Consider the following 27,500-nt stretch of genomic DNA (forward strand, 5'->3'; position numbering starts at 1 on the left):
AGAGGGGAGGTGGGAAAGAAAGATGGAATCAAAATAAACATTGCCAGCTCTGATTTGCTCGGTTCATAATAAACACTGAGGCAGCATCCTCAGGTAAGTAAGACGGAAAGTAAATATAAGAGAGAGGTGGGAAAGAAAGATGGAATCAAAATAAACATTACCAGCTCTGATTTGCTCGGTTAATAATAAACACTGAGGCAGCATCCTCAGGTAAGTGAGACAAGAGGGAGGTGGGAAAGAAAGATGGAATCAAAATAAACATTGCCAGCTCTGATTTGCTCGGTTAATAATAAACACTGAGGCAGCATCCTCAGGTAAGTGAGACGGAAAGTAAAGATAAGAGGGAGGTGGGAAAGAAAGATGGAATCAAAATAAACATTGCCAGCTCTGATTTGCTCGGCTAATAATAAACACTGAGGCAGCATCCTCAGGTAAGTGAGACGGAAAGTAAAGATAAGAGGGAGGTGGAAAAGAAAGATGGAATCAAAATAAACATTGCCAGCTCTGATTTGCTCGGTTCATAACAAGAGAAAAAGCAGCATGCAGCATGGCTTAGGAACAGCAGAGAGGAAGGGGTGAAGAAGGGGTAAATTAAGTCAGCCTGGTCCCAGGCGTGTCATCCGGGTTTCTGAGGTTGATTAGAGTTGTAATGCCACGGATAGCCAAGCTCGTCCCAGATACAACGCCGCCTCATTTCCGAACATAGGGAACTCCTGGGCCTGGGACTCACTTGGGGAAGAGAATGAGAGGAGAGGTGAAGGGAGGGGGTGTAGTATAATGTACGGACAACAGATGGTTGGGGGAGATGGAAAAAAAGAGGATGAAAAGAGAAGTAGAAGTGGGGTGACTTGGTTACATTAAACGGGCGGCGATGAAAAGCAAAGGGAGGGCAAACATGGAATGATGAAATGAAAGGGGGGTTGCGGATTAGGGCAGCGATGGTGGTCAAATAGACCAATTATTTGCTGATTTGGTAGTGAAAACTTATAGGAGAATGAAGAGAAAAAAAAGTTGAAGAAAGATGGGAAGATACTAAGAGTTTCAAAATAAATGCGTTATTACCTCAGAAAAACTTCAAAAAGAAAACGCAGACCTCCACTCACAGGTGGAAAAACTTGAAGCAAAGAACCTCAAGTTATCTAAAGACTTAAAGCTGCGAACAGACGAGATCGACGAGCTACAAGACAAGCTTGACACACTGGCACTAGAGAACCAAAGACTGTTCGACATGCAGACCACAACTAGGTATGAAAAGGGCGTGGTACTGGACGAAGGGGTATGTGCTAATTGTTTAAGGTAATTCCCTTGAATTGCACTGCGCACCCCTTCTGCGCATAGTGGCGCGCGCTGTTTGTTCGCATTTTCCAGTATTAGGTGTGCGCGCGCGCCACAGTTGTACAAGAAAACAAAGCAAAAGGCGCGCATTTTTTACTTAAATCGCTTTGACAGGAAAACGAAGTCGGTTACCTTAATTTTTTATTTGCTCAAATAGTCAAATATATACGGAAAAATGATATACTAAAAGAAAAAAAAAGTTGGCTTATAGAAATTTGTTTATTTTCTCTTAAAAGCCGTAAAAATACTTCAAAATGGCGCTTTTTACCGTATTAATGGTGGCGAAAACAGTGTCAGTGCGATCTCTTAAATGTGATTTGTTTTGAACGTTTGCTACTACGGGTTATTGTTTAGGAGATCGGATTTTTGCAGCTCGACAAACAGAACTTAATTTTCTAAAGACTATAGGCACTACTTTTGAAAATTTAGAGTTGTGTTTTTTCCTCGCGCGATCAGTAAAAACGCGTCAAAAGTACGCCCCTCTGTTGTGAAAACGAGGTTGGTTACCCCCATTTTTTATAACATTTTTTTTAAAGCCCTTAACTTCAATATTGTTTATTCCAAGTTTAAAAAAATTAAAGAACTATTTCAAGGGAATTACCTTAACCTGAGGGAAGGTATTAGATCAATCGTGCAACAGGAGGGGGAGGAGAATAGACCAATATTGAAAGCGAAGAGGGAGGGGGGTGGAAAATGGTCCCGGGGCAATTCTGTAACTAGAGAGAATAGGGTAATTGTTTACCCAGAAGGAGGGGGGGGGGGGGATGGCGATGGAAAATGTTACAGGAGTAGGAGGCAAATAGGCCGATTGTGTTAACCAGAGGGGGAGGGGAATAGACCCATTGTGTAGTCAGAGGGGGAGAGGAACGGATCAATTGTGTAATCAGAGGGGAGGGGAACGGATCAATTGTGTAATCTGAGGGGAGGGGAACGGATCAATTGTGTAATCAGAGGGGACGGGAACGGATCAATTGTGTAATCAGAGGGGAGGGGAACGGATCAGTTGTGTAACCAGAGGCGAGGGGAACGGATCACTTGTGAAATCAGAGGGGAGGGGAACGGATCAATTGTATAACCAGAGGGGAGGGGAACGGATCAATTGTGTAATCAAAGGGGAGGGGAACGGATCAATTGTGTAACCAGAGGCGAGGGGAACGGATCACTTGTGTAATCAGAGGGGAGGGGAACGGATCAATTGTATAACCAGAGGGGAGGGGAACGGATCAATTGTGTAATCAAAGGGGAGGGGAACGGATCAATTGTGTAACCAGAGAGGAGGGGAACGGATCAATTGTGTAATCAGAGTGGAGGGTAACGGATCAATTGTGTAACAAGAGGCGAGGGGAACGGATCAATTGTGTAATCAGAGGGGAGGGTAACGGATCAATTGTGTAACCAGAGGGAAGGAAACGGTTCAATTGTGTAATCAAAGGGGAGGGGAACGGATCAATTGTGTAATCAGAGGGGAGGGTAACGGATCAATTGTGTAATCAGAGGGGAGGGTAACGGATCAATTGTGTAACCAGAGGGGAGGGGAACGGATCAATTGTGTATTCAAAGGGGAGGGGAACGGATCAATTGTGTAACCAGAGGGGAGGGGAACGGATCAATTGTGTAATCAGAGGGGAGGGGAACGGATCAATTGTGTAATCAGAGGGGAGGGGAACGGATCAATTGTGTAACCAGAGGGGAGGGGAACGGATCAATTGTGTAATAAAAGGGGAGGGGAACGGATCAATTGTGTAACCAGAGGGGAGGGGAACGGATCAATTGTGTAATCAAAGGGGAGGGGAACGGATCAATTGTGTAACCAGAGGGGAGGGGAACAGATCAACTGTGTAGTCAGAGGGAAGGGGAACAGATCAACTGTGTAGTCAGAGGGAAGGGGAACGGATCAATTGTGTAATCAGAGGGGAGGGGAAAGGATCAACTGTGTAATCAGAGGGGGGGGGGTTGTGGACAAGCTTGACAAGCTCTCACAAAAGAACAACAAGTTGTTCAAAATGCAGATGGCTAACAGGTTTAAACAGATTAGCGGGTTTTTCGAGTCATGGGTATTTTTGAGTCACAAGAAGATTAGAGTGTGGACGAATTGACTCTATTTTTGTGGACGAGTTGACTCTACTTGTGGACGAGTTACCAAATGTAGCAATTTCTATGCCAACAGTGAAACGAGTAGCGAAAGAGAAAGCGAGACAGACTCTATAGATGGCAGATCTAACGAACAGCTAGAAGCCAAAGTAATGCAGCTACAGTCGACGCTAGTGGCACACGAGTCGACGATAGAATCCCTCAGCGGGGAGGTGACAGTACTAGAGGATAAATTACACAATGAAACAAGTAAAAATTCGGAACTGGAGGGGAAGGTGGAAAAACAGAGACAGGTGAGATGTAACTGTTACTCCTGGTAAATTCAGGGACGAATGATAGTGTGGTATAAAGGCGACTGAGTGTCGCGAAATATCCGCATCTGCAAGTCGCAAAGATCCCATGTGCTTTTAAAGCTTAAACATTGAAACAAAATTAGTTTTGCATCTTTTACAATCCACTAGCAAACTACCCATTTTCTTACTAACCATTCACCATTAACCGGAATAATTGAACTCGTCAATTGAAATTTTGTGGAAGTGTTGAGCAATTGGCATATGGTCTTTATAGGATGAATTGAACAAACAACCCAAGGATTTCTTATGCGCTCTTTAATGCCAGTTCTGGGTGTCTGCATAGCCAAAAAATCTCGCGCGCGTAAATTGTTTTCCCGCCAATTGATATTCCCGCCTAAAAATGTGAAGTTTCGTATGATCGCGCGCGCGCCTAACAACCAAATCGCTAAGTAGCGACATATGTCCCAGCACCGTTAAACCCCCTAACTTTAAAGCCGCATTGTCACCAGTCTACTTCCGGAGGTCCGACGGAAACCTCAACCGTTAAAAGACAAAAGAATCTATTAAAATCCGAGATATTAAACAGGCCATCCGCTCTAAATTATCAATCACATCCTCAAAGAAACTTCCAATAGACACACTGCTTTTAATATTTTGAAATATTTTTCGCGTTTTCCGTTAAAAATCATCGGATATTGTTACGTAATCGACAAGTAAACTGGTGATAATGCGGCTTTATAAGGCCAGCTCCGCCGCTTATGATAATGCAAACAACATCCTGCTTCGTTTGCTAATGTAATAATAAAGTCTAATTAGTAACATCTATTGCGCTGTGCCACTAATGATCAATTGTAGGACATCAAACGCATCAAAAGAGAGAAATCCGAAATGGTGGACAAGTATGAGGACGAGCTGGAGGAAGCGCTTGATTGCTACGAGGAGAGCAAGAAGGAGATGGAGCAACGTTTTGAGAAGCGCATTCGAGATCTGGAAGTAGCATCTGCCGAAAGTCCGAAGAAATCCGAGCGAGTAATGAGAACAATACCGCAACTTGACGAAGTCCTTCGGGAACTCACCCGATTGAACGAATCACGCCGAACAGAATCCGACAAAGAGATCGTTAACATCCTGAAGCGGAGGATCATCCTGTTTGACGAAATAACAAACAAAGATATGGCTTTCGTTTTACAGGAGAAAAACGAGATCGTCCGCAACTTGACGTCCAATTTGGATACCCTAAACGCTGAAATCGAACAGCTTAAGAGTGCGAGCCAGTTAATGAAGAGAGAGAATAAGGAACTCGAGCTCAAAGTCCAAGAACTGGAGAAGTTTGCGAAGGAAAAGGCGGCTAAGTCGTTTGATCTAGAGTGCAAGTTTGCGATGCTGGATAAAGAGAAGAAAGTAGGCGGTGGCAATAATGTTGCGCTGCAACGTCGATGCGAAGAGTTGGAACACGAGATAAATGCGCTACGACTTGAAGAAGCAGAGATGGAGAGGTTAAAAGCAGTTGAGATTGACTACAAAAAGCTCCAAAAGCAACAAGAGGATATTCAGAGAGAGCTGGAGGATAAGGAATTACTAGCGGAGGAGAATAAGTGCTTTGGACAGGAGACCCTCAAGCTGCGAAAAGAGAAGTTAGAGGAGTATAAACTGTTTTCAAAAATTGAGAAAAATAATGTACGCCTAAAGGAGGATTTGAAGATGGTATGCCACGAGTTAAATAAGTTAAAACAGGAGCATAGTAAGTGTATGGATCTTTATAACGACCAAAACTGTGATATAATGAACAAAAATGAGGAAATTGAGCAGTTGTCGGTACAAGTTAGTAAGCTGACTGATCAGCTAGAGAAGGGCATCGATAAGTACCTAAAACTAGAGCGAGAGGCAAGCAACTTGAGAGAAGAAATAGCTGAACTAGAACAGGAAAACCTGGAACTGAACACAAGTTTTAGCAACCTGTCTTTCGAGTTTGTTGGACTTCAGAATACTTTAGAAAATAATTCCGGGAGGATGCGTAACAACGGTGAATTCCAAGAAACAAATTTGCAGAAAAGAAATTTCCAGGAAGTTGTATCCCAAAAAAAGGACTCGGGATGTGATTGTGTTGAAAAGCATAGAAAGAATGACTGCGAAGGTACAATTTCTTTCTTGAAAAAAGACATCGTGCAACTGCGTCAAAAACTGGAACTAAAATCTTCCAATGTTTTGGGAGGCGTGGAGGGTGCGAGACGGAGGTCATCGAGTTTCTCGGGAAGAAGTAATCATTCAGGTAAAAGTACTTCCTCGAGGTCGGACAAAAAAGAACAGGAGAAAAAGGTGGACCCAGGGCTGGTCTCGTCGACCTTGGAAAGACGATACAAGGATTTGGAGATTGAGAATAAGACATTGAAGGAAAGGAATGAGATGAAGAGTACCGCTTTGGAGAAGGCGATTGGCGAAGTGTCATGTCTTCGACACGAAATAAATGCAAAAGAGGCGGAGAATAGGACGATAAACGAAACAAATGCCCGTGAGAAAGAACGTCTACGAAATCAAATCAAGACTCTTGAAACCGAGATTTATAAGCTTCAGGAGGGGTTGAAAAGTAATTCAGGGAATAATAATTATTCGGCTATTCCCAGTGTTGAGGCTGCAGCCACCTGTAGCCAGACTAGTATTGAACTACATTCAACAGCCGAATACGATCCCTTAGAGGATCTAAGCCGCAGTAACGTTAACACCCAAAGCTCTAACGAAAACACTCAGCTCAAGGCGGTGCACCATCGGATTCTCACCTGTGTCCAGCGGCCTCTCGAAGAAGCAAAGTTGCCATGGGGATATGACGTCAGTGCCGATGACGTCATCCTTGGTAGGTTCTCTGCGTGGGAGAAAATCAAGGAGAACATCAGATCGTTGGTTGAGGATCGAGAGAAGCTGATGAATGAAAACAAGTCCCTGCAAGACACCTGGTGTAAGATGAGGCTAGAGTACCAGACGGCCAAGGTGGAGTATGAAGCGCTTAGGAATGAGAGGGAGGCGTTAGCAAAGGTGAGTATTAAAGCGTGACAGATAAGGCCTAGAGAAGTGAAGTGGTTAAAGGAAAAGGGGAGGGGGGGGTGTTAGCAAAGAAAGTAAAAAACCACGACAAATGAGAGGACTAGAGAAGTAAAGTTGTTATAGAGAGAAGGATGGGAAGGGGAGATATGGAAGTCAAGTGGTTATAGATAAAGTGGTCGGTGTAAGCAAAGGAAAGTAAAAAAGCGCGACAAACGAGAGAAGGATGGAAAGGAGAGATATGGAAGTCAAGTGGTTATAGAGAAAATGGTCGGTGTAAGCAAAGAAAAGTGAAAAAAGCGCGACAAATGAGAGAACTAGAGAAGTGAAGTGAGAAGAAGAGAAGAGGCGATAGCAAAGGTGAGTAAAAAAGCGTGACTAATGAGGGCTAAGGAGTGAATTGGTTATGGAAAAAGGGATGCGAAGGGTGTAAGCAAAGGAAAGTAAAATAGGGTGACGAAAGAGAACAAGTAAAAGGGATGGAGTGGGCGTTAGCAAAAGTAAGTCACACAATTTGATAACAAGAACCAGGGAAGGTGAGAAAGAAGGGATGGGGAGTTTTCTCAGAGAACCATAGGACACAGAAAAAGGAAGAAGGGATGATACATAAAGGTAAAGAGGAGACTCTCTAGTCACAAGGTTCTCTACAGTGCATGAAAGAGAGAAAAACAAAGGAACGAATGTAGTTAGGTCATTACGAAAGGCGTGTGAGAAGGGATGTCCTCTGCCTGCAAAGAACTTAGTTTGAGGGAGGGTTAGGTGGCTGCATCAAAGGACAGGACATTAATCACGAGGTTCCGCTATAAAAGGGACAGCTCCTCCCACCCCCGGGCTCAAGAACAATCAGTTATCAATCAGCCGTCTATGAGTCAACATGTCAGGACAATTGTTCTAAGCGCTAAATTCAAATTTCATATTCTAAACCAAATTAAATATCATTCCTAGACTTGTACACCTAAAATGTTTCTATTTATAGTAAAATAATGCGATACCAAGTTGTGTCCGCTTTAAAATACGAGCATTTTTATCACAGGGCAAGAATAATTTATGCAGATTCGTCAGATTATGGATGGCGCAAAATTTAAACATTTTGCACCAAACACGCGAGTGAACAGCAAATCATTAATTTATCAATCTCTTAACACAACTGTCTTGTTATCTGCGCAATAATAGTTTTATTCCAGCTGACTGGGGTTCATAGATAAGCAATTTTACAGGAGACCTATAATTTATAACTGTTAGCGTAGCAGTGTTCTGATTATACTTGCAAAATCGAGCCCGGGGTGGGAGGAGCTTTCCCTTTTATATCGGAACCTCGTGTTTAAGCCTTAGCTACAAAGCTGTGACTCAAAATTTTAGATATAATTTGGAAAAAGGCTCCTTAATATGGGCCCCTTGAATAATTATGATGGACGACTGACATTATTACTCCACTTACCTCAAACAGGAGTTGAAGCAAGGCTTGCACAGCACAGAGGAAGAGGACATCACAACCGACACCAGACAGCGCGCTAGAAATAGTACAAATAGCACAGATGAGAAACTTGTAAGGGAGGCACATAAACTTAAGGTTGAACTCGAGGGAATCAGGGCCCGGCTTGCGGAGGATACAAAGCAAATCGAGGCCCTGCAGGCGCAGAAACAAGACGTGATGGCTAAGCTAGATGAGTTAAGACGCCTTCAAGGGGGCAAAACAAAAGGCTCAGAAATGGAAGAGGAGTTAAACAATAAGATGTCGCAAATGAAGAACTTGCTGGAGTTTGCTTCGAGGTTCGATGAGATCGTTAGTGGAATGGAAGGGAAATGGAAAGAATTGGAACAGATGAGTGGGATGCATCGAACGAAGGAGCAAAGCGCGGAGGCGAAGATCTTTCTGGACGAGACGCGGGAGTTCTATACCACCAGGCTAGTTGAGCAGAGGGGAGGAGAGGGTGGGGACATTGATTGTCGGGGAAATTTTTATCGGATGCTGGCCAAGTTGGAAAGAGAAGAGGAGACTTCGCGAGATCTAGTGCAAAAGAACAGACAGATTCAGGAGCTGACGCAGGTTTGTTAGCCATGTGCACTGAATAAAACAAGGCAGGAACCGTCAGCAAGTACAGCACTGAGCACGAAAACGAGGCAGAAATTGTCAGCATGCACAGCACTGAGCACGAAAACGAGGCAGAAAGATTTAGCATGTACAGCACTGAGCACGAAAACGAAGCCGGGAGCACGTGAGGTTGTAAAGATAATTGTGGGCACTATTGCACGTGAACAAGTCTAGTAAACGGCTGGCAAAAAGATGGGCACTCTACCTATGTAAACTTTGAGCACTAAAGCACTTAAACACAAGTAAACAGTACTGTTGGCACTATAGCACGTGGCCACTGTACCGCTGGTTAAGAGTACTGTTGGCACTATAGCACGTGATCACTGTACCGCTGGTTAAGAGTACTGTTGGCACTATAGCACGTGGCCACTGTACCGCTGGTTAAGAGTACTGTTGGCACTATAGCACGTGATCACTGTACCGCTGGTTAAGAGTACTGTTGGCACTATAGCACGTGATTACTGCACCGCTGGTTGAGTATTGTTGGCACTATAGCACGTGATTACTGTTCCGCTGGTTGGGAGTACTGTTGGCACTATAGCACGTGGCCACTGTACCGCTGGTTAAGAGTACTGTTGGCACTATAGCACGTGATTACTGCACCGCTGGTTGGGAGTACTGTTGGCACTATAGCACGTGATCACTGCACCGCTGGTTAAGAGTACTGTTGGCACTATAGCACGTGATTACTGCACCGCTGGTTGGGAGTACTGTTGGCACTAAAGCACGTGATTACTGCACCGCTGGTTGAGTACTGTTGGCACTATAGTACGTGATTACTGCACCGCTGGTAAAAAAGTACTTTGGCACAATAGCACGTGATCATTGCACCGCAAATTTACAGTATGCGGGCAACTACACTATACTCCTTCGAAAGGGAGCTGTGGCCACTACATCAAGTGATGCACTCACAAACCACGCATTATTCAGCCTAGTTTCCATTTCACTTTTAACCGTACATTTGTTGTAGCATACCGTGGCTTGTACAACCCATAACATGCTTTTACTTTTCACTCTATGCACTAATAAGAAACTGCACAAATAATTCATTTTACTTATTTCAGATTACTTTGAGGCGAAAATGACCACTGGCGAGCTTAGATCAAAAGGTTGTCCTTTGCACGAAAATTTAAGCACTTTTTTGCACGACGTATGCATCTGGGAAATCGGAGGAGTAGAGAATACGTCTTCAATCTTTCGAAAGTTTTGCTCCAACCCAACAAAAGTCGGTTCCATTCCTTTGTGCAGAAACGTTTATTCAGAATGCGTTTGAGTAAGAACGCTTGCTACGCAGGCTAATTATACTATGCATTTCGTATTAGCCCCTCGCCTCACTGTACTTTTCTATTGTGATTTGGATCTTCCAGGAGGTCGAATCTCTCACAGCTAAACTACAGCAAAGCGAGCTGCATGCAAAGCCTGATCCCTCTTCCACCAGAAACAGCTCTGATGAGGCAGACCTCTTAAAGAAGGAGATCCAAACGCTCCAGAAAGAAAAAGACGAGCTGAATGCGTTTGTCAAAGACAGCGTGAGGAAGCAGGAGATGTACAGTGCGGAGCTTGAGACCCTTCGACAAGAAAAGGGAGATATGGAGAAGGAGATAGAAGGGTTGAATAGATTCATCAAGGACAGCTCTATCCCACTGCTGAGGAGGGAGATTACGAGGCTAGAGGACGCGGAGAAGAGCTCCAAGAAAGAGAAGGACGAGTTGAATCTTGAGATCTCCAAGCGCGATAGGAAAATCACTATGCTGGAAGAGGACATGACTAAGCGAGAGAAAGCGCGTACAGGAACGCGAGGGATGCGGGATGTGGAGGAGGAACTCCGGGAGGAATTAAAACAAACCAAGGATAGAGTTGTCACGCTAGAGGTAACAAAATTAACGCCCAAAAAATATATTCTGTAATAGTTCAATGAGTCGAAAAACCTTGGGTTATTGATTAAATGTGGAAATACAACACTAAAAAATAGCAATCATCAAACGATCCATAATCAAGTTTGCTACATGAATAATTACTTTTGATTTAAAGAATCATAGTGAATTTTGCTTCAACAAGACTGCAGAAAAAGATATTTTTTGCGTGATAAAATGGCAATCTGCACTGAGATCCTCAATGCAACTTTGTAGGTTGAGGACATGGTTCAACAACGGTATCAAAGTTTTGTTGGATTACAGCCGAATTCGTTGTTGCGCGACCTCCGCGAATCATAACACCTTGTCCCGTTTGAAATAGCGTGTAGTCAATCAATGGCTTTCTTGCTTTCACTATCTTTTCATAAACCATTTGACTGCACACAGGGAATTGGTGATGGTGGTATGATTGGCTACGCGCTATTCCCAGAAGAGAAACGATGGTGATCGCGTAACGACTACGGCTATTACAACAGCCGCGCATTTAGCAGATCATTGCTGTAGTGCCTGTGAATCTCATAACTACCGACGTGAACTGAGTTTGCTTGTTTTCACCCTTGTCTCCCGAACATCAGCTTCTCCACCCTCCCCTCCCCTCCTAAGTCTTTCTCTGATTTCTTTCTAACATAAAAACTAACAACTGTTGATTCGACCACGTTTCCCCAGCTGCGACGAGGATTACTAGCTTCGCAACTTAGCGATTGTCAAGGGAAGAACCATGATACTAATACGTAATCATTCACTTCATTTCAGGCCGAGCTCGAGCAACTAAAAGCCAAGTCTGAGGAGCGCGTCAAATCCCAGGTGGATGAAATCGAGAATAAATGGGCTAAACGACTCAGGTAAGCCAAACTGGCCCCCAAACTGGTCAGCTTATGGAGGGTGTCCAGATTTGCCAAAGAAATAGTCAATGTTGCATCCACTGTGACTGGTCGGATTAGAAAGGTTTGGCAGAAAGGGCTAATCTTAAATGGTAGGGGGACTCTCCAGCTTAGTACTTAGCACAAAACTCGCTACAGATAAGCGATCGACAAAAGAATCTGCCGAAACTGACCCTAACCCACAAAATGGTCGACGTTCGAGAGGGAAATACGGCGTATTTGCCACACCGTTATTTTGAAGAGAGTACTTGAGGATGCATAAACAAATCGTATTGTATTGTATGATTCAATCCTGTAAAAAATCGGACTCGAAACTAAAATTCTGTTGCCCAGAGTCAAAATCGGCCAAAATGAATGTATGATTGAGATCTAGTCACTATGCCGGACGGCAGCAACAATGACAGAAAATCATAGCTATGATACATCATAGCTATGATAAAGTCGTTATCCTCTGCAAAACAACGACGTGAGAAGGACGAGTTTCACGATCTTATGAGTAGGTTACTAACGCTGTACAACCCGAGTTTCATTTTTCGCTTAAGTAGAAATTAGTTCCATGTTCTATTGTCCTCTTATGAAGTTATCATAAAGCGTCCGGTTGATTGGCCTGCCGTTATGTTACAGGAAAGAATGTTCAGAGTTGCAGGCTGAGCTGGCTGAGAAATTTAATCACGACAAGCGCGTGTGGCAGAGGAAAGAGATGGAACTACAGAATATGGTACGTTAACATTTTGTACTGCTTTGAGCTTCTTTACCTTAATTTTCTGGGAAGATCTTTATGGACAAAATCTTCACCATCACCACCATATTCATCATTGTCATCATCATCACCATTATAATCATCATTGTCATCATCATCACCACCATATTCATAATCATCACCACCATATTCATCATCGTCGTCGTCGTCATCGTCATCATCATTGTCATCATCATCATCATCATCATCATCATCATCATTGTCATCATCATTGTCATCGTCATCATCATCATCATCATCATCATCATCATCAGCATTATCATCGTCGTCGTCGTCGTCATCTTACGCACGGTGGATTTGCGAGGAGAATTTCTTTTACCTCTTTCAATAAAAATATAAAATACAATTTAAAATGTGGAACAAAGACATCGTAAGTATTCCATTTTATTATCTTAAATACAAATAAATGTTTCACCTTTGAGGCAGGACCACTTTTCCGTGTAAATCTTCTCAGATAATCCAGATGAAGGCCTTGTTGGACAAGCGAGCAAAAGATGCCCAGGAAGAAAAAAAGAGACTGGAACAAGAATTAGCTAACGTCAGCAGCGGTAGCCATGACAACACCCCTAGCCTCGATTCCAATTCCTTTTCTGATGGTGAGCCGCCATCGCCTTCCACCTCGCCAAGACCAAGTCAGAACGGAGGCACTCCGGAAACCCCGGATGCAGACATCGTAGCCAACGGTAAGGCAGCCAGAAGGATTGGCAAAGTAAGGGTCGTAATACAAGCTCTATATTACGAAATTTAAAACCTGGTAAAAACCTGTTCTATTTCCCTTACAAAGTGTTTTGGCCACTTACAGGGGATGGAAAGTCCGGGGGGGGGGGGGGGGGTACGTATTGGGGCTCTAAGAAACTTTACTTGGAAAGGGTGTGAATTTTTTTTTTAATTTAACATTACCCTTTGTATAAAGCTTTCTAGTACGCTAACTGCGATATTGAGTATCATACGACTGACGGCTTTTCTAGCTTCGTTCAATCCGCTCTGAATTGTTATAGTTTGTGAGCCCTCTTAATTGTTGGACTCTCCGCCGTCGTCATTCTTAAGGTTGATTTTCACGAGGACGCAAGTGTAATGCGTAGAAGATAGTGAGAACCTTTTTTAGATATGGCTTCAGATCATGCAATTGACACCGCAAAGTTCTGACCAAACGGTACAGACTGTACTAAATATAATTCGTTATGCAGTTTAGTTATCGCAGTAAAAAAATCGAGATTTAACTCCCACAGGTGACGCCCTAAACGATCGTGAACTTCGCCGAGTCAGCTACAAACTCACAACCGACGAGTGGTCCCAGCTGGGAACCTTCCTAGGGGTACCTGAGACAGACCTAGCCAAGCTGACCGCTATCAATATGGGGCCCCAGGAAAAAGCCTTCCGCTTGATGTGCCAGTGGCGCTCGCAAAGCCGTCTGGGTAAGAACCAGCTTGTGTCGGAGCTGGCCGTGGCTCTGGAGGAGATTGGGCGCAAGGACGTCGCGCAGTTTGTTGTGGAGCAGCTGATGTCGGGAAAACCCCGCAAGAAATTCTTCGGATGGTAATTAAATATTGACAATTAAAGCTATTTCATGTCAAGCGCGACATGTAGCGTGCAACATGTATCCTAATTGTTTCCAAGTCAAGCCACTATAAAACATTTTTGACAATTTTGTAGAGCGCGATACGAAATTGTTTGTCAACGCTCCGAGAAACATTTCCTTGTCGCTGCTACAGGAATTTAGCGCGCGCTCTACAATGTTTTTCGAGGTGGCTAAACTTGGACAAATATTGCATTGTCTCCTAGCTTACTCAGACTTATTTGAACAAGAATGTCGGCCTTGGCCTCTCTCGTTTAGACGTTTCAGGCTAGTGGCCACTGACGTTCTTAAAAAGAGTAAATGAAATAGGCTAATGTTACCATCCCCAAAGCAAACATTTCCCCAGGTTGGGAAATTCACTCGTCATGTAACATTACAAATTTAACAAATTACTGTACTTACGTAAGTAATGAAAAAATAAGTAATAAATTAACGTAACAAAATGATTGTTAAATTTATTGTAATGATAATGTTAACACGCTTTATAGAAAGTTATAGGAAATTTAGCAGCGAATGGTCGCAAAATATTAAAACCTGTAGTTATAGATTTAAGATGATGCAAGGATTATGACTATCTTTTATATCGCACTGTTTGCACTGTCGATTATATTTAAACACCAAAATAATAATTGTTGGCTCTAACTAGGGACGTGTGATGCTCTAACAAACTCGAAACACATATGAAAGAATGTCTGTACACAAAATTGAGATGGACTTTTTCTCTCACACAGGCTCAAATGACCAGCACCAAGTACACCCACAAGAAAACTATTATGATCTTTATTAATATCATTTGTAATAATGTATAAAAACTTCGTACTACTTTCAAGCATTTTAGGCACGGCCTTACCGAATAGAATTCAGGTGGTTCCGGTTATTTATACTTGGAATAGATGAATGGATAGCTTTTTTAAACATCTATTACGACAGTAGCAATTTTAGGAATAATTTTAGAAAAACAATTTTGAATTATTTTCAAATATGTATAGTATTCTTGTAAGAAAAATCAATAAATACCCTTTTCTACCCGTCGTGCGTCATCGATTACTTCATTATTTGTAAGTTTTATTATTTGCGGGCTTAAAACCAAGCCTATATGCACCAATATAATACTTGCACTTACAGATCACGTGATTTTTTTTATGTAAAAACGGCGCGCTTCTTTTTCGTCGTTCTCTTTGCGACACGGGCGCTGTCATTTCATTGATAATTTTAGCTCGAATTTGCCACCCAAAAAGTCATTTGATCAGTTAGGTGCAAGTCACTTTTTGCTAAACATTTGTCTTACTTATAAGTCTTGATCTTCTCTAGATCTCTAATGATCCCAGTAAGAATTAAAGAGCAACATTATTTCCCACATACACAATTTTTTTTCAAGCAATCCAAGTTTGAACACAACTATGTCCGCAGTCACATTGCACACATTATATAAAACTGTGTTGTGTCGAGAAAAACCCTGCCTCATCCTCATGGAGAGGACCACAGTAGGGACGGATCTAGCTTTTCGCTAAAGGGGGGAGTGGCTCAGTGACAAAGGGGAAGGGCGTATTTTTTATGTTACATATGGCTTTCTGACAGCCCAATGGGGGGTTTAAACCCCATAAACCCTCCCCCCCTAGATCCGCTACTCCACAGGGGCAGCAGGTGCGTACGACATGACGGTAAAACCTGGAAAATGCGCAATTTGGGATAGAGAAAGGAGACACAATTTCTTACAATGGCCATCGGTTTCTTATTACAGACTGATTTTCAAAACACGAATAACGTGAGGCTGAAGTGGACATTCCCAGATTTTGGCTTTTTAAGAAAGTTTTTCCTTGATCATCCTTGCGCTATGTATCAGCTCAGGGAGGAAAAGCTCAAATTTCAATGACACTTTACAAAAAGTCGCATCAATTTAAAAAAAAAGTCGCACTTGATATTTTGTTTGCTATTACTCACTAAGTACTTAGATAAATTTTGCGCCTTATTCGATGTGAAATGGGCTTATTTGAAGCGTCACGTCATGTTTTCCCGTCATGTCGGTGTGTACACAACCGCGGGTGCACAGGGTACCCGACCCCCCCTTGGCGGCCAAGAAGATCTTCCCTATACTTTGCTTTTCAATATGATATCTATGACTGCGCACCCGTCTCAGCCTATCCTGAACATGCCTGAACAGTCAACTCATCTCGCTTACCCTTCCAATCATGTGTTCCACGCTTACCAATTTATGCACATCGGCACAAGGCGGCAAAAAACTACAAATTCCAACTTATACTGACACTTACTTCCTTATTCTTTAAAACCGGATGGATCTCTACTAAGCAGAATGAAGTTATTCACCATTTGGAAGGTTCTTCCACGACCACTTTAATGTTTCCTTGTTCTTGCTTGGTCCTTTGTGTGACCTGTGTCTTCCTCCATCTGCTTCTTGAGCCGCAAGTACTAAAAAAAACATTGCAATATGTGATTGCCGGCTGTGTGTTCTGCTGGTGCATTTTATAATGCGAATATTTTTTTTTTCTTTCTTGTTTACTTCATTGCGCTGAAAAAACTAAGATTTGTAGCAGTTTTTTTTTGCAATAAAGTAGAACTTCCATATAGTTATGTGGGACTAGCTTTTGTCTGTTACAAATATAAGCAATTACCGCTGTATGCTACAGTATACAGGTATCAAAATAAGACACTTGAAAATCAGTTCTGTATATTTAAGTATTCGTTTTGTGCAAGTCCAGTTTAGTCAAATTCTATAATAGCACAGTACTAGTTTAGGGGGTGTATTTGTGTGATACAGTAAGAGAAAGGCAGCAAAAGCGCTACTTATATACATTACATACATACATTTTTACGGCTTTGGATAGCTTGCTGAGTCCATAACAATTCCATTGCAATCTGTTCCCTGGTTTTCTGCAAATCGTCAGTTATCACTTGCGATGATGAGTCACTATCAGGGGCTGGATCTGAAACAGGACAACAAGGTCTAACTAAATAGTTTGAGGTGGTGTCACAAGGCAACTGGTTTATACTGAGCTTGTTCACAACTCCAAGACACTGATTAATCTTTAGTAAATCTATCTAGTATTTATCGACTACTTACTGTTACTTAAGACAAAACAAATGCACACTCTTGCCCCAAACTTGTGACCTAAATTTAGATCTGTTCATTAATTATCTGGCTGCATCTTCAGGGACCCAGGGCGACACGGAGAAAAAGCAAAGACAAAAGATAGTGGGGAAAAAGACTTACTCCCACATCGCCATGGGTCCTCAAGGATGATCTGGATGGACCCGGAAGTGGGATGGCAAAGATTGGGAAAGATTTCATTTAGTGAGCACATATAATACAGCAAATAGTAGATAAGTGGGTGAAATAATAAATGGGACACCCTTGAGTAGGAGGGTTTCATGGAGGAATACTTGGTTAGGGATTATTAACATGAGAAGAGTGTGTTAAGATGTGGCTATTATAGCTTTATGGATTCGCATTTGCAGTTACAACATATACCGTAGCTATCTAACTGGTACACAGTAGTTTAGTGTTGGCTTTGGTAAGTAGCAATGATGATCTGGTGATAATGATGGTATTAATGACAAAGACGATGACGATTGATTAGTATGAGTACGATGATGGGGGCCATGATGATGATAATGAAGTTGGTTAGAATGGTGATGATAGTTTAATGTTAGTTAATCGAGCCTTTGGTTATTAGTTATGATGATTTTAATGTTGGAGGAGATAACCAAGATGTTGATGATTGATTAGTATGAGTACGGGAATGGTGGCTAAAATGGTGAAGTTGGTAGTGATGGTTGTGGTGATGATGGTATGCACCTTAGTGTTGATAGTGATGATGATGACGAAGATTGAGATATTGTGATAGTGACTATGATGATGATAATAAAGTTGATGATGACTATAGTGGTGAAAGTGGTGACCGCAGTGGTGATGGCAGTGGAGATGATGATGGTGGTGATGATGATGACGACGAAGATCGAGATAAGTATGAGTATTATGATAGTGACTATGATGATGATAATAAAGTTGGTGATGACGATAGTGGTGACAGCGGTGGTGATGGCAGAGGTGATGATGATGGTTGTGGTGAAGATGACAAAGATTGAGATAAGTATGGGTATTATGATAGTGACTATGATGATGATAATAAAGTTGGTGATGACGATAGTGGTGACAGCGGTGGTGATGGCAGAGAAGATGATGATGGTTGTGGTGAAGATGACAAAGATTGAGATAAGTATGGGTATTATGATAGTGACTATGATGATGATAATAAAGTTGGTGATGACGATAGTGGTGACAGCGGTGGTGATGGCAGAGGTGATAATGATGATTGTGGTGAAGATGAAAAAGATTGAGATAAGTATGGGTATTATGATAGTGACTATGATGATGATAATAAAGTTGGTGATGACGATAGTGGTGACAGCGGTGGTGATGGCAGAGGTGATGATGATGGTTGTGGTGAAGATGACAAAGATTGAGATAAGTATGGGTATTATGATAGTGACTATGATGATGATAATAAAGTTGGTGATGACGATAGTGGTGACAGTGGTGGTTATGGCAGTGATGATGATGGTTGTGGTGAAGATGACAAAGATCGAGATAAGTATGGGTATTATGATAGTGACTATGATGATGATAATGAAGTTGGTGATGACGATAGTGGTGACAGCGGTGGTGATGGCAGAGGTGATGATGGTTGTGGTGAAGATGACAAAGATTGAGATAAGTAATGAGGATGCTAGAAGCTGGTGATGATGGCAGTGGTGATGAGGATAGTGGTGGTGAAGATGACGATAATGAATAAGTTGGTGGTGATGGTGATGTTGTATAGCTTAGTGTTTTATTTGGCTAGTAGAAATAATGTTTGTAATGATGGTGATGATGATTAAGATGATGATTGTTATGATAATTAACATAAGTATGGTGATGTCGCAATGATGATAACAAATTTGGTGGTGATGATAATGAAGCAGGTGGTGATGGTGATGATGTGTATCTTTATGTTTGCTTTGGCTAGCAGAAATGATGATTATGAGGATTTTTTGTAATGATTGTGTTGATGATTGTGGATACTATAAATAATAAAGTTGGTCATTATGATTATGATGATGGCATTGGCTTTATCTAGTTGCAATGACAACTGTTATATGGACTAAAAATATGATCGCATTTGTGCGATTCAAATAATCAGGGTTTTTTTCACACTCACCAAATGACTTATCAGTCATCCAGCTGTCAGTCAAAAGTGGGTGTGACTTCAGGGCATGGGCCCTTGCTGATGAAGGTTCTGAATTATCAGAAACAGCTGGGGTACTAAACTGACCCTGAGCAGGGCTAAATGAGCCAACTGGGCTGACACTATGAGAGCTGTGTCTTCCTGATAAATGGATAGGATTGCCAACAGCATTTGGAGGCTTTCCTCCAAAGTCTTCATGGCTTAAGACAGGCCTATTTATGCAGGGTTCACCATTATCACTTGGACTCTTTGATGGAGGTGATGATATGGGTGAAATCTTCTTTGGTGTTGTTGGTACAGGAGCCATATTTCTCTGATCCTTTGTTTTTGAAGTATCACCCACATCTGTATCTTGTTCCAAATCCTCATGGTCTGTTTGCAAACTTTGTTTTGGGGTAGTTCTTCCTTTTTCTGGGAAAAGTTCTCTCTGTAATTGTATTTCAGTATTGCTATTTTCTGTTGATCCTATGTTGCTAGGCAACCTATTGCAGTCATTATCTGGTATTAATGTTCTCTCATTATCCAATGAATCTTCAAGAATAAGATCTGCCGACTCAGACAGCCTCACATATTTTCCACTTGCAAGATAGCTCCCCAGGTCTCTATCATCTGTTACAAGCACAGGTAACCCAATGGCATAAACCGGCCAAAGAATATGAGTCTCTGGGCCTTCAATTTCTGACACAATTGATTCAAATTCCCTCTGTACACATTTGAGCTGCTGCCGTAGGAGAAAACCCCTGACAGAAGCCTGTTAGAAAATATACAAACATAATAATAATAATAATTAAATTAATAACCAACCTTTGCACAATTTTGATGCACTATCAAATTTGTTAAAAAGAAAAAAAGATAATATATACTTGGGTTATTAGAGGGAAAGATGTCTTATGTGTTAAATTAATTGAAAATGGTGAGGGTAAAAAGGCAATTGGCAACAAATTGACTATGGATCTATCCTCATTTTACCTAGAGCTGGGTGTTTTTGTGCATATCAGGTGTATAGTATATGGAAATTATTACGACAATGAGAGAAAAAAGCAAGCTCTGATTGGTTTAAAAGAGTTAGTGATTAGAGTATGTACACATGTTGAACAACATTTTGTACTGTTTCTTAAAATTGCTTTATAAAAACAAAAAAAATTAACGTTATTATTTATGCTTCTGTCCATTAAGAATCTGTAGATGATATTACAGTGTATCATGTCACACAATTTGACTCTGTCTCACCCTGTACTTTTTAAACACATGACAAGCTGTGATTTCACCCATAGAAGGCAGACATGGTGATCTTTGAAGTATACATTGTCTATATTCTAAATTTCCCCTTTCCCCTGAGCATATAAAAGTTTGAATCATGCAAAAGTTGTGATCTTAAACCATAGTCAAGAGTATAATAATATACCAAATACAGTAGCACATAAAAAGTTCCACTTTATCAAAAGTTAGACAAGTAATGATTAGCATCCAACTGAAAATTCTGATAAAAATTTTAACATCACTTCATGGGACTATTGTATTTTTAACTGAATTTTGCTGAGGGCACCAGACAGCCAGAAGACCCCTTACACAAGACAGAAAGTTTAGTCAAGTCCTGTTGTTATTGTAATAATCCTACATTGTTGCTATATTTTTTGTATGAAATTAGTAAACTATGGTCTACCATAACTTATTATTTAACAAAGCTTACCATAAGCCACTTTGGCTCTTCATATTTGTATTGTATAAAATTGAGTTGCATTGATAAATAGTAGGTAGACAATAACAGACTTCTCAATAAACTCCACTTTTTCATTGTCATCGGCTATATTTGTATTGTATAAAATCGAGTTGCATTGATAAATAGTAGGTAGACAATAACAGACTTCTCAATAAACTCCACTTTTTCATTGTCATCGGCTATTTAACTTAAAACCCTCCTTGTACTGAAATCTGTGTTCAGAGATATTACTCACAACTAGTATTTTACAACTAGAAAGACTACAGCTAAGCTGTAGAAAAAACTAAAACATCAAAACAGGGTTGGCATAGTTATATCCTCGGAAAGGTTTCCTTGACGCTTCTGATAAAAATTCGTAGGATCCTCGGAAAGGTTTCCTTGACGCTTCTGATAAAAATTCGTAGGAGCAAAAAAAAAAAGGAAAGCTAGCATTCTCTTTCAAGGTCTATACAGAATACACGAGTGCAAGTACAACTTAAATTCAAAAAACAGCTGGCGAGCGCTTTTATTTTTTTGTTGTTGATTACAACAACATTTTCCTTTGCTTCGGCCTTCGCTCGCTGATTCATGAGTCAGTTCAAGAGAATACTGCATAATTTTTGCCAATTATACGATATTCTAGGAATGCCGTGCAAAATACAACACTAAAAGAGAGAGAAAAAAGAAAGAGATTGAGTAGTTTTGCCACAATACCTGTATAATTGTTGCAGCATTTGTCTCGCTACTCAAATCTGCCGCCATTTTAACTTTGAAAGGAAAATACGCATGCGCGATTGTAAATACCACAGGAACCCCAAGACGCTGGAGCAAACTCTTTGTACAAGAGTGTGATAACCCTTTTCGCGCCAAAAAAAACGCTTAGATAGAAATACGATTCTCAAAAAAAATTCGCACTCCTAAAATATAACTACCCCCATCCAATGCCCCCCCCCCCCCCCCCCTTCACCAATCGCAAAATCTGTCTTACATTCACCAAAGGTTCTGCATAACATACCGCATTCACGGCTGACCAGGATTTGGTCCACCCGATGTGTACCTAACTGTTGAGACGACGACTGAGCTCTAAAAAAATACAGCTCTATTTGATCCACACTGCAGGTGGGAAAATGTTTTTTTCAAAATATTTTTTGTGACACCTCGTGAACATACCGTTCTTTAAATCTAATTTTCCAATCAAATATTAAAACAACAACGAATTAAGTGAAATTCCGAAAGAAAAAGCCCAGGGCAGTCCTGAGAAAAAGGGAGACATCCCAACCTCCCCTCTCACCCCTTCCTTGGCAGCGCCTGCCACCATTGACCCGGTGGCCTCAACCGGCGTGAAGAAACCGTTTAGCTACTTAGTAATCCACACCACCCTATTTACCATCTTCCATAAGTCACTCCTTACTTGTACATATACTAGCTATAACATGCCATTGTAACTCATTTATAACCTGAAGAAGGCAGGTATTGGCCTGCCGAAATATGGTTCTAAAAAACATAAATCCGCGTTGTTGTCGACTTTTTCTTTTAAAGGTTTTATTAATTAATCAACTGTTGACGCAGACCACAAGGTCCGACGCACACCAGCAGATAGAGGCTGTCCGGTGGTTTCTTCCTACGTTTTTATCATGAATGTTTGAATGTAATGACTATCATGCTGAAAAAACGATGATGATATTATCGACTTTGGTTTTGATAATGATAATTATAATTACGACGATAAAGATTATTATGATAGTGATGATAATAATCATTTCAGCGAAGAAATGTACAGTCGCCATTACTGGATCCACCGCAGTGGAAGTATTAACATGTCCTGGAAGAGCTACGGAATCATCGAGTCGGAAGGCTGCAGTAAGCTGGCAGAGTACATCCGATGGAAATGCAGCGTTAGCCATCGTTCCGAATTAATGCAGGTGAATGCTTCCCCTCCCCTCCCCTCCCAGCATATCGTCCCCTCCCCTCCCCTCCCACCATCGAATCGACCCCTCCCTCCATCTTACCTTGCCCTTTCCCCCTCCCCATTAATCCTTTGCCCTATCCACGCAGTCCTCAAGTCCTTCCTCCTATGACCCCTCTATTCATCGACACCTTCGTCCATCCACCCACCCTCCTCCCTCCCACACCCCCTTCTATCAATCATTCACTGCTCCCATCGACCCCTCCCTCAATCAACACCCGTCTGCATTGTCTCATCAGCCGCGCTATAATTTGTTTTCTTTCCGTTTCCTAGATTGACTTGTACCTAACCTGGGGCTTGTGCATTAAAGAAATGGCCTTTTTCTGCAATCGGTTCACCGAATCGATAACCCGACAGTGCTCCGAGCGAGGCCCGGAAAGGACGACGAACTTCATCCTGGTCGATTATCAGTCGCTGCACTGGTCGCATAACTTTCCGGAAGTTGATCGAGTCAGTAATGTTGCCCTTAAACAGAAGATACGAAACGTAAAAAAATTCCTAGGGAAAAATATATCTTAAATTGAAAGGAGAAATAAATATAATCCTTCCGACGCATGATATTCTTTGTGATTTGATGCGCTGATAACTCGGGATTAGGGACAGCGACACAAGGCTACTCTCTGTCAGCGCTCTTCGGATTCAAGTTGGCGGACGCTCTCAGAGCTGATAACAGGCAAATCATGTAAAAAAGCTGGCCGCGAAGCATAAAAACGCCTGGGACGAGGCTTAATATACTATTTCAATATTATTAATAAAGTATCAGACTTCAATCGTGGATGGTTGCTTCGAAGTTTTATTGAAAATAAACCGCTGCATTTTTAATTGAAAACAATAACAAAGGAACGGCTGATCTACATTCTTTAACGGGGTTCTCGCACGCTCAGCCCTCGTGCCAAAGGAACATTTGATGGTCCTGCCAGCCTTGTGATTTATAATTTATTCACACTGTATAGCTGCTCTCGCACCGCATTGATTCTTAATGTACCCCGAGGCATCACACGTCGCGACTGCCGATGCGTGATGCCTCACGTCGCGTACGACTAAGAAGACTAAATGAATAACTGAGACATGACGTATCAACTCTAATTACAATTAGCTAAACATCAACGGGGTGCCACGCCCTTAGACTGGGTAGCACCTGGTGGGGTGGGGTCAAGGGGTAGGACCCCCTGATGGGATAAGGGAAGGGTCGTGCTGTGATGTGGATCTCCCACATGCACTGCAGCGTGCAATAATCTGATATAAAGCCGAGAAAGGCCAAGGGTAAAGTCGAAACGAGTGCATAAGACCTGACGGAATCATGAAGGAAGCTTTGTCTTTTGTTTTCTCTATTGTTATTCAGGAAAAAAAACATCTTGCACAGAAATTGTGCAATTGTGCGGTGGGCTCTCGTCACGATTTCCAATAGCTAAATTGCTTTTTTGCTCCATTTATTCAAATCTTTGAAGCGTTTTCATTGGCAAGCACTGAAATGGTTTCCAAACATGCCAGACCCGGACCCGGTGAGACCCTAACCCGACGGAAATGTCCGGCCTTCCCGACGAGCTTTTAGCTTTCCGCCGGGTTAAAATTCTAACACGAACAGTTTCTTTCCACCCGACGAGTAAGTTGAGTGACCGGCGGTAAATAAAAGTCAGTTGACCTGGTGATAAAATTTCGAACCCGTAAGCTCCCGAAAAACCCTGACGAAAATGTTTCGCCTGGACTGTTATAAAGGTGTGTTTGAAAATGGCAGTTGAGTCTTGTGGCTTTACTCTATAGGCACAGTAATAAGACCAAAATCCAAATATGCGCTTGTTTGCCATGGAACAACGACAACAAAAAAACACATAGCAGCATAATAATGATAAATATTTACTTTTCCTTTTTGTATTTGATTAATCATGCTTTTGACTGTTTTGTGAAATTGCGTACGTGCGAGAATGTGCACTAGATTGTAGCTAAGAGCTTGTGACTGCCCAAGCATACAAACAATTATGGAACTAAACTCTTTTTTTTATTAGAACGTCTAATTTTCAGTCGAGGCTGGGCCGTTCTTATTTTTGGAGCATTTTAAGGCTGAATATGTTTTTAAAAATGTTCTTAAATTTTAGTGATAAAAATATAATTATTAGGATAAGAAATTCCACAAATGATCAATAGCAATAATATATAAGGTTGTTATTATAAACACAATCAGTTTTTCTGATATCTGAGCCTCGGTACGTTCTTAGCATGTTCTTAAAATTTGGTGAAATCTCAGGCTGGACGTTCTTATAAAAAAGGTTCTTATAAAAAAACAAGACTCTAGCGTCACTCCGCAGCACTCCTTCTTTTTCCAAATTCTTCAATAATAAACATTATAATACAATAATGAATACAAACAAATTAATGATTACGTTTGAGACTTGTTCTCATTGAAGTAAACTATGAAAACCTCTTCACTATACCCTCACCGATACATGATGATCAATTTAAGGAATTTTGTCAATTTTATCCATGACCTACAAAAAGTCACGTTGCGACAATTTATACATCGTTCCTCGGAACTAATTTCAAATTTAATAAATCTTCTCTTGTACCAATCCGAGAAGCAAAATATCTATTCCATAGATTTGATTTTACAGAATCCACAATTTTCAAAAAGCTGAGGGGGAGGGAGAGGGGGAGGGAGAGGGAGAGGGAGAGGGAGAGGGAGAGGGAGAGGGAGAGGGAGAGGGAGAGGGAGAGGGAGAGGGAGAGGGAGAGGGAGAGGGAGAGGGAGAGGGAGAGGGAGAGGGAGAGGGAGAGGGAGAGGGAGAGGGAGAGGGAGAGGGAGAGGGAGAGGGAGAGGGAGAGGGAGAGGGAGAGGGAGAGGGAGAGGGAGAGGGAGAGGGAGAGGGAGAGGGAGAGGGAGAGGGAGAGGGAGAGGGAGAGGGAGAGGGAGAGGGAGAGGGAGAGGGAGAGGGAGAGGGAGAGGGAGAGGGAGAGGGAGAGGGAGAGGGAGAGGGAGAGGGAGAGGGAGAGGGAGAGGGAGAGGGAGAGGGAGAGGGAGAGGGAGAGGGAGAGGGAGAGGGAGAGGGAGAGGGAGAGGGAGAGGGAGAGGGAGAGGGAGAGGGAGAGGGAGAGGGAGAGGGAGAGGGAGAGGGAGAGGGAGAGGGAGAGGGAGAGGGAGAGGGAGAGGGAGAGGGAATGGGATGTAGTTATTGGCTGCTGCCTTGATAGTGATAACAATGATACTGATTTATTTAATGTCGCATTTAATGTCGCATTCTGATAATGATATTTTTGTTGTTGCCATTGTGGTTATGATGTTAATGTAAATGACTGAAATCCTGATGATCATAACTTCGGTTCATGCATTGTTGCGTTTTTCTTGATTTCTTATTGTTGCCACTAAGCCAGCTCGTGCGATTATTTTACCATTCCTTTCAGTCCAGCTTTATTACGTATGTTAACTGCTTGTTTATCTTAGCGATAGGACTTGCAATTACGATTCTTTTGCGGCGTATCACATCTACAGGGTGGTCGACAGCCCAGAGGCAAGATCGAAGTAGTGGGATTATTCTCCCACGCTTTTTAAACTTTATCTAAACGTGCTACTCTTCAGGCAGTTCTTTAGTACAAGCTGCTTCAAATTTGTATTTGAAAGAGGTTATATCACATCAGTTTCTTTGTGTAAAGCTGTAAGTAAGTAAGTAAGTAAGTAAGTAAGTAAGTAAGTAAGAGAAAAATAATTTATTTTTTAGATGAAGAGAAAATCCCAAACACATGGGGTTAAAAACTAAATAGAATACGGCCTTGAGAATCCCTTCAATCAACTAGGAACGCCAGGCGCTTTCGAAAAGTGGGGTCATTTTTTGCTCGAAATGCGAGACTATTTACATACGAGGTCTCATTGTATAAGAACGGCATGTAGGTCCTATGGTGCCCTTATTATCGGGGTTCTACTTTATAAGAAGAGCTTTGCTACTCCTATTGTGCCCTTATTTACGGGGTTCTACTTTATAAGAAGAGCTTTGTAGGTCCTATGGTGCCCTTATTATCGGGGTTCTTCTTTATAAGAAGAGCTTTGTTGGTCCTATGGTGCCCTTATTATTGGGGTTTTACTGTACGAGGAGAGCTTTGTTGGTCCTATGGTGCCCTTATTATCGGGGTTTTACTGTACGAGAAGAGCTTTGTAGGTCCTATGGTGCCCTTATTATCGGGGTTCTACTTTATAAGAAGAGCTTTGTAGGTCCTATGGTGCCCTTATTATCGGGGTTCTACTTTATAAGAAGAGCTTTGTTGGTCCTATGGTGCCCTTATTATCGGGGTTCTACTGTACGAGAAGAGCTTTGTAGGTCCTATGGTGCCCTTATTAACGGGTTCTACTTTATAAGAAGAGCTTTGTAGGTCCTATGGTGCCCTTATTATCGGGGTTCTACTTTATAAGAAGAGCTTTGTAGGTCCTATGGTGCCCTTATTAACGGGGTTCTACTTTATAAGAAGAGCTTTGTAGGTCCTATGGTGCCCTTATTATCGGGGTTCTACTTTATGAGAAGAGCTTTGTAGGTCCTATGGTGCCCTTATTATCGGGGTTCTACTTTATAAGTAGAGCTTTGTAGGTCCTATGGTGCCCTTATTAACGGGTTCTACTTTATAAGAAGAGCTTTGTAGG

General features: G+C 41.8%; 2 protein-coding genes across 5 annotated transcripts in view; one reads left to right on the forward strand and one right to left on the reverse strand.

Annotated features, from left to right (window-relative positions):
• The window catches only part of LOC5514765 (striated muscle preferentially expressed protein kinase-like), a 39,691-nt gene extending 24,688 nt beyond the window's left edge, over nt 1-15,003 (forward strand). For 2 of the 4 annotated variants that reach the window (XM_048734496.1, XM_048734497.1), the window contains 10 exons: nt 1,068-1,245; nt 3,503-3,719; nt 4,575-6,746; nt 8,200-8,799; nt 10,212-10,715; nt 11,511-11,599; nt 12,263-12,356; nt 12,853-13,081; nt 13,628-13,934; nt 14,706-15,003. In XM_048734496.1, the coding sequence (XP_048590453.1) occupies nt 1,068-1,245; nt 3,503-3,719; nt 4,575-6,746; nt 8,200-8,799; nt 10,212-10,715; nt 11,511-11,599; nt 12,263-12,356; nt 12,853-13,081; nt 13,628-13,934; nt 14,706-14,715 (4,400 nt within the window). In that variant the 3' untranslated portion in view covers nt 14,716-15,003. Of the gene's footprint in view, nt 1-1,067; nt 1,246-3,502; nt 3,720-4,574; nt 6,747-8,199; nt 9,613-10,211; nt 10,716-11,510; nt 11,600-12,262; nt 12,357-12,852; nt 13,082-13,627; nt 13,935-14,705 lie in introns of those variants that run through there. The other 2 variants (XM_048734498.1, XR_007314204.1) reach the window with 2 other exon arrangements.
• An 859-nt stretch (nt 15,004-15,862) lies between these two features.
• LOC116601121 lies at nt 15,863-21,711 on the reverse strand. The gene is made up of 4 exons (XM_048734499.1): nt 21,631-21,711; nt 19,191-19,968; nt 16,798-16,916; nt 15,863-16,401 (listed from the first exon to the last, which is right to left on the reverse strand). Exons 1-4 carry the CDS (start codon nt 21,676-21,678, stop codon nt 16,327-16,329), a joined length of 1,020 nt encoding a protein of 339 aa, XP_048590456.1. The 5' UTR covers nt 21,679-21,711; the 3' UTR covers nt 15,863-16,326.
• Between the last annotated feature and the right edge of the window lie 5,789 nt (nt 21,712-27,500).

This window comes from Nematostella vectensis, chromosome 11 (assembly GCF_932526225.1).
Source record: "Nematostella vectensis chromosome 11, jaNemVect1.1, whole genome shotgun sequence".
Classification (NCBI taxonomy): domain Eukaryota; kingdom Metazoa; phylum Cnidaria; class Anthozoa; order Actiniaria; family Edwardsiidae; genus Nematostella; species Nematostella vectensis.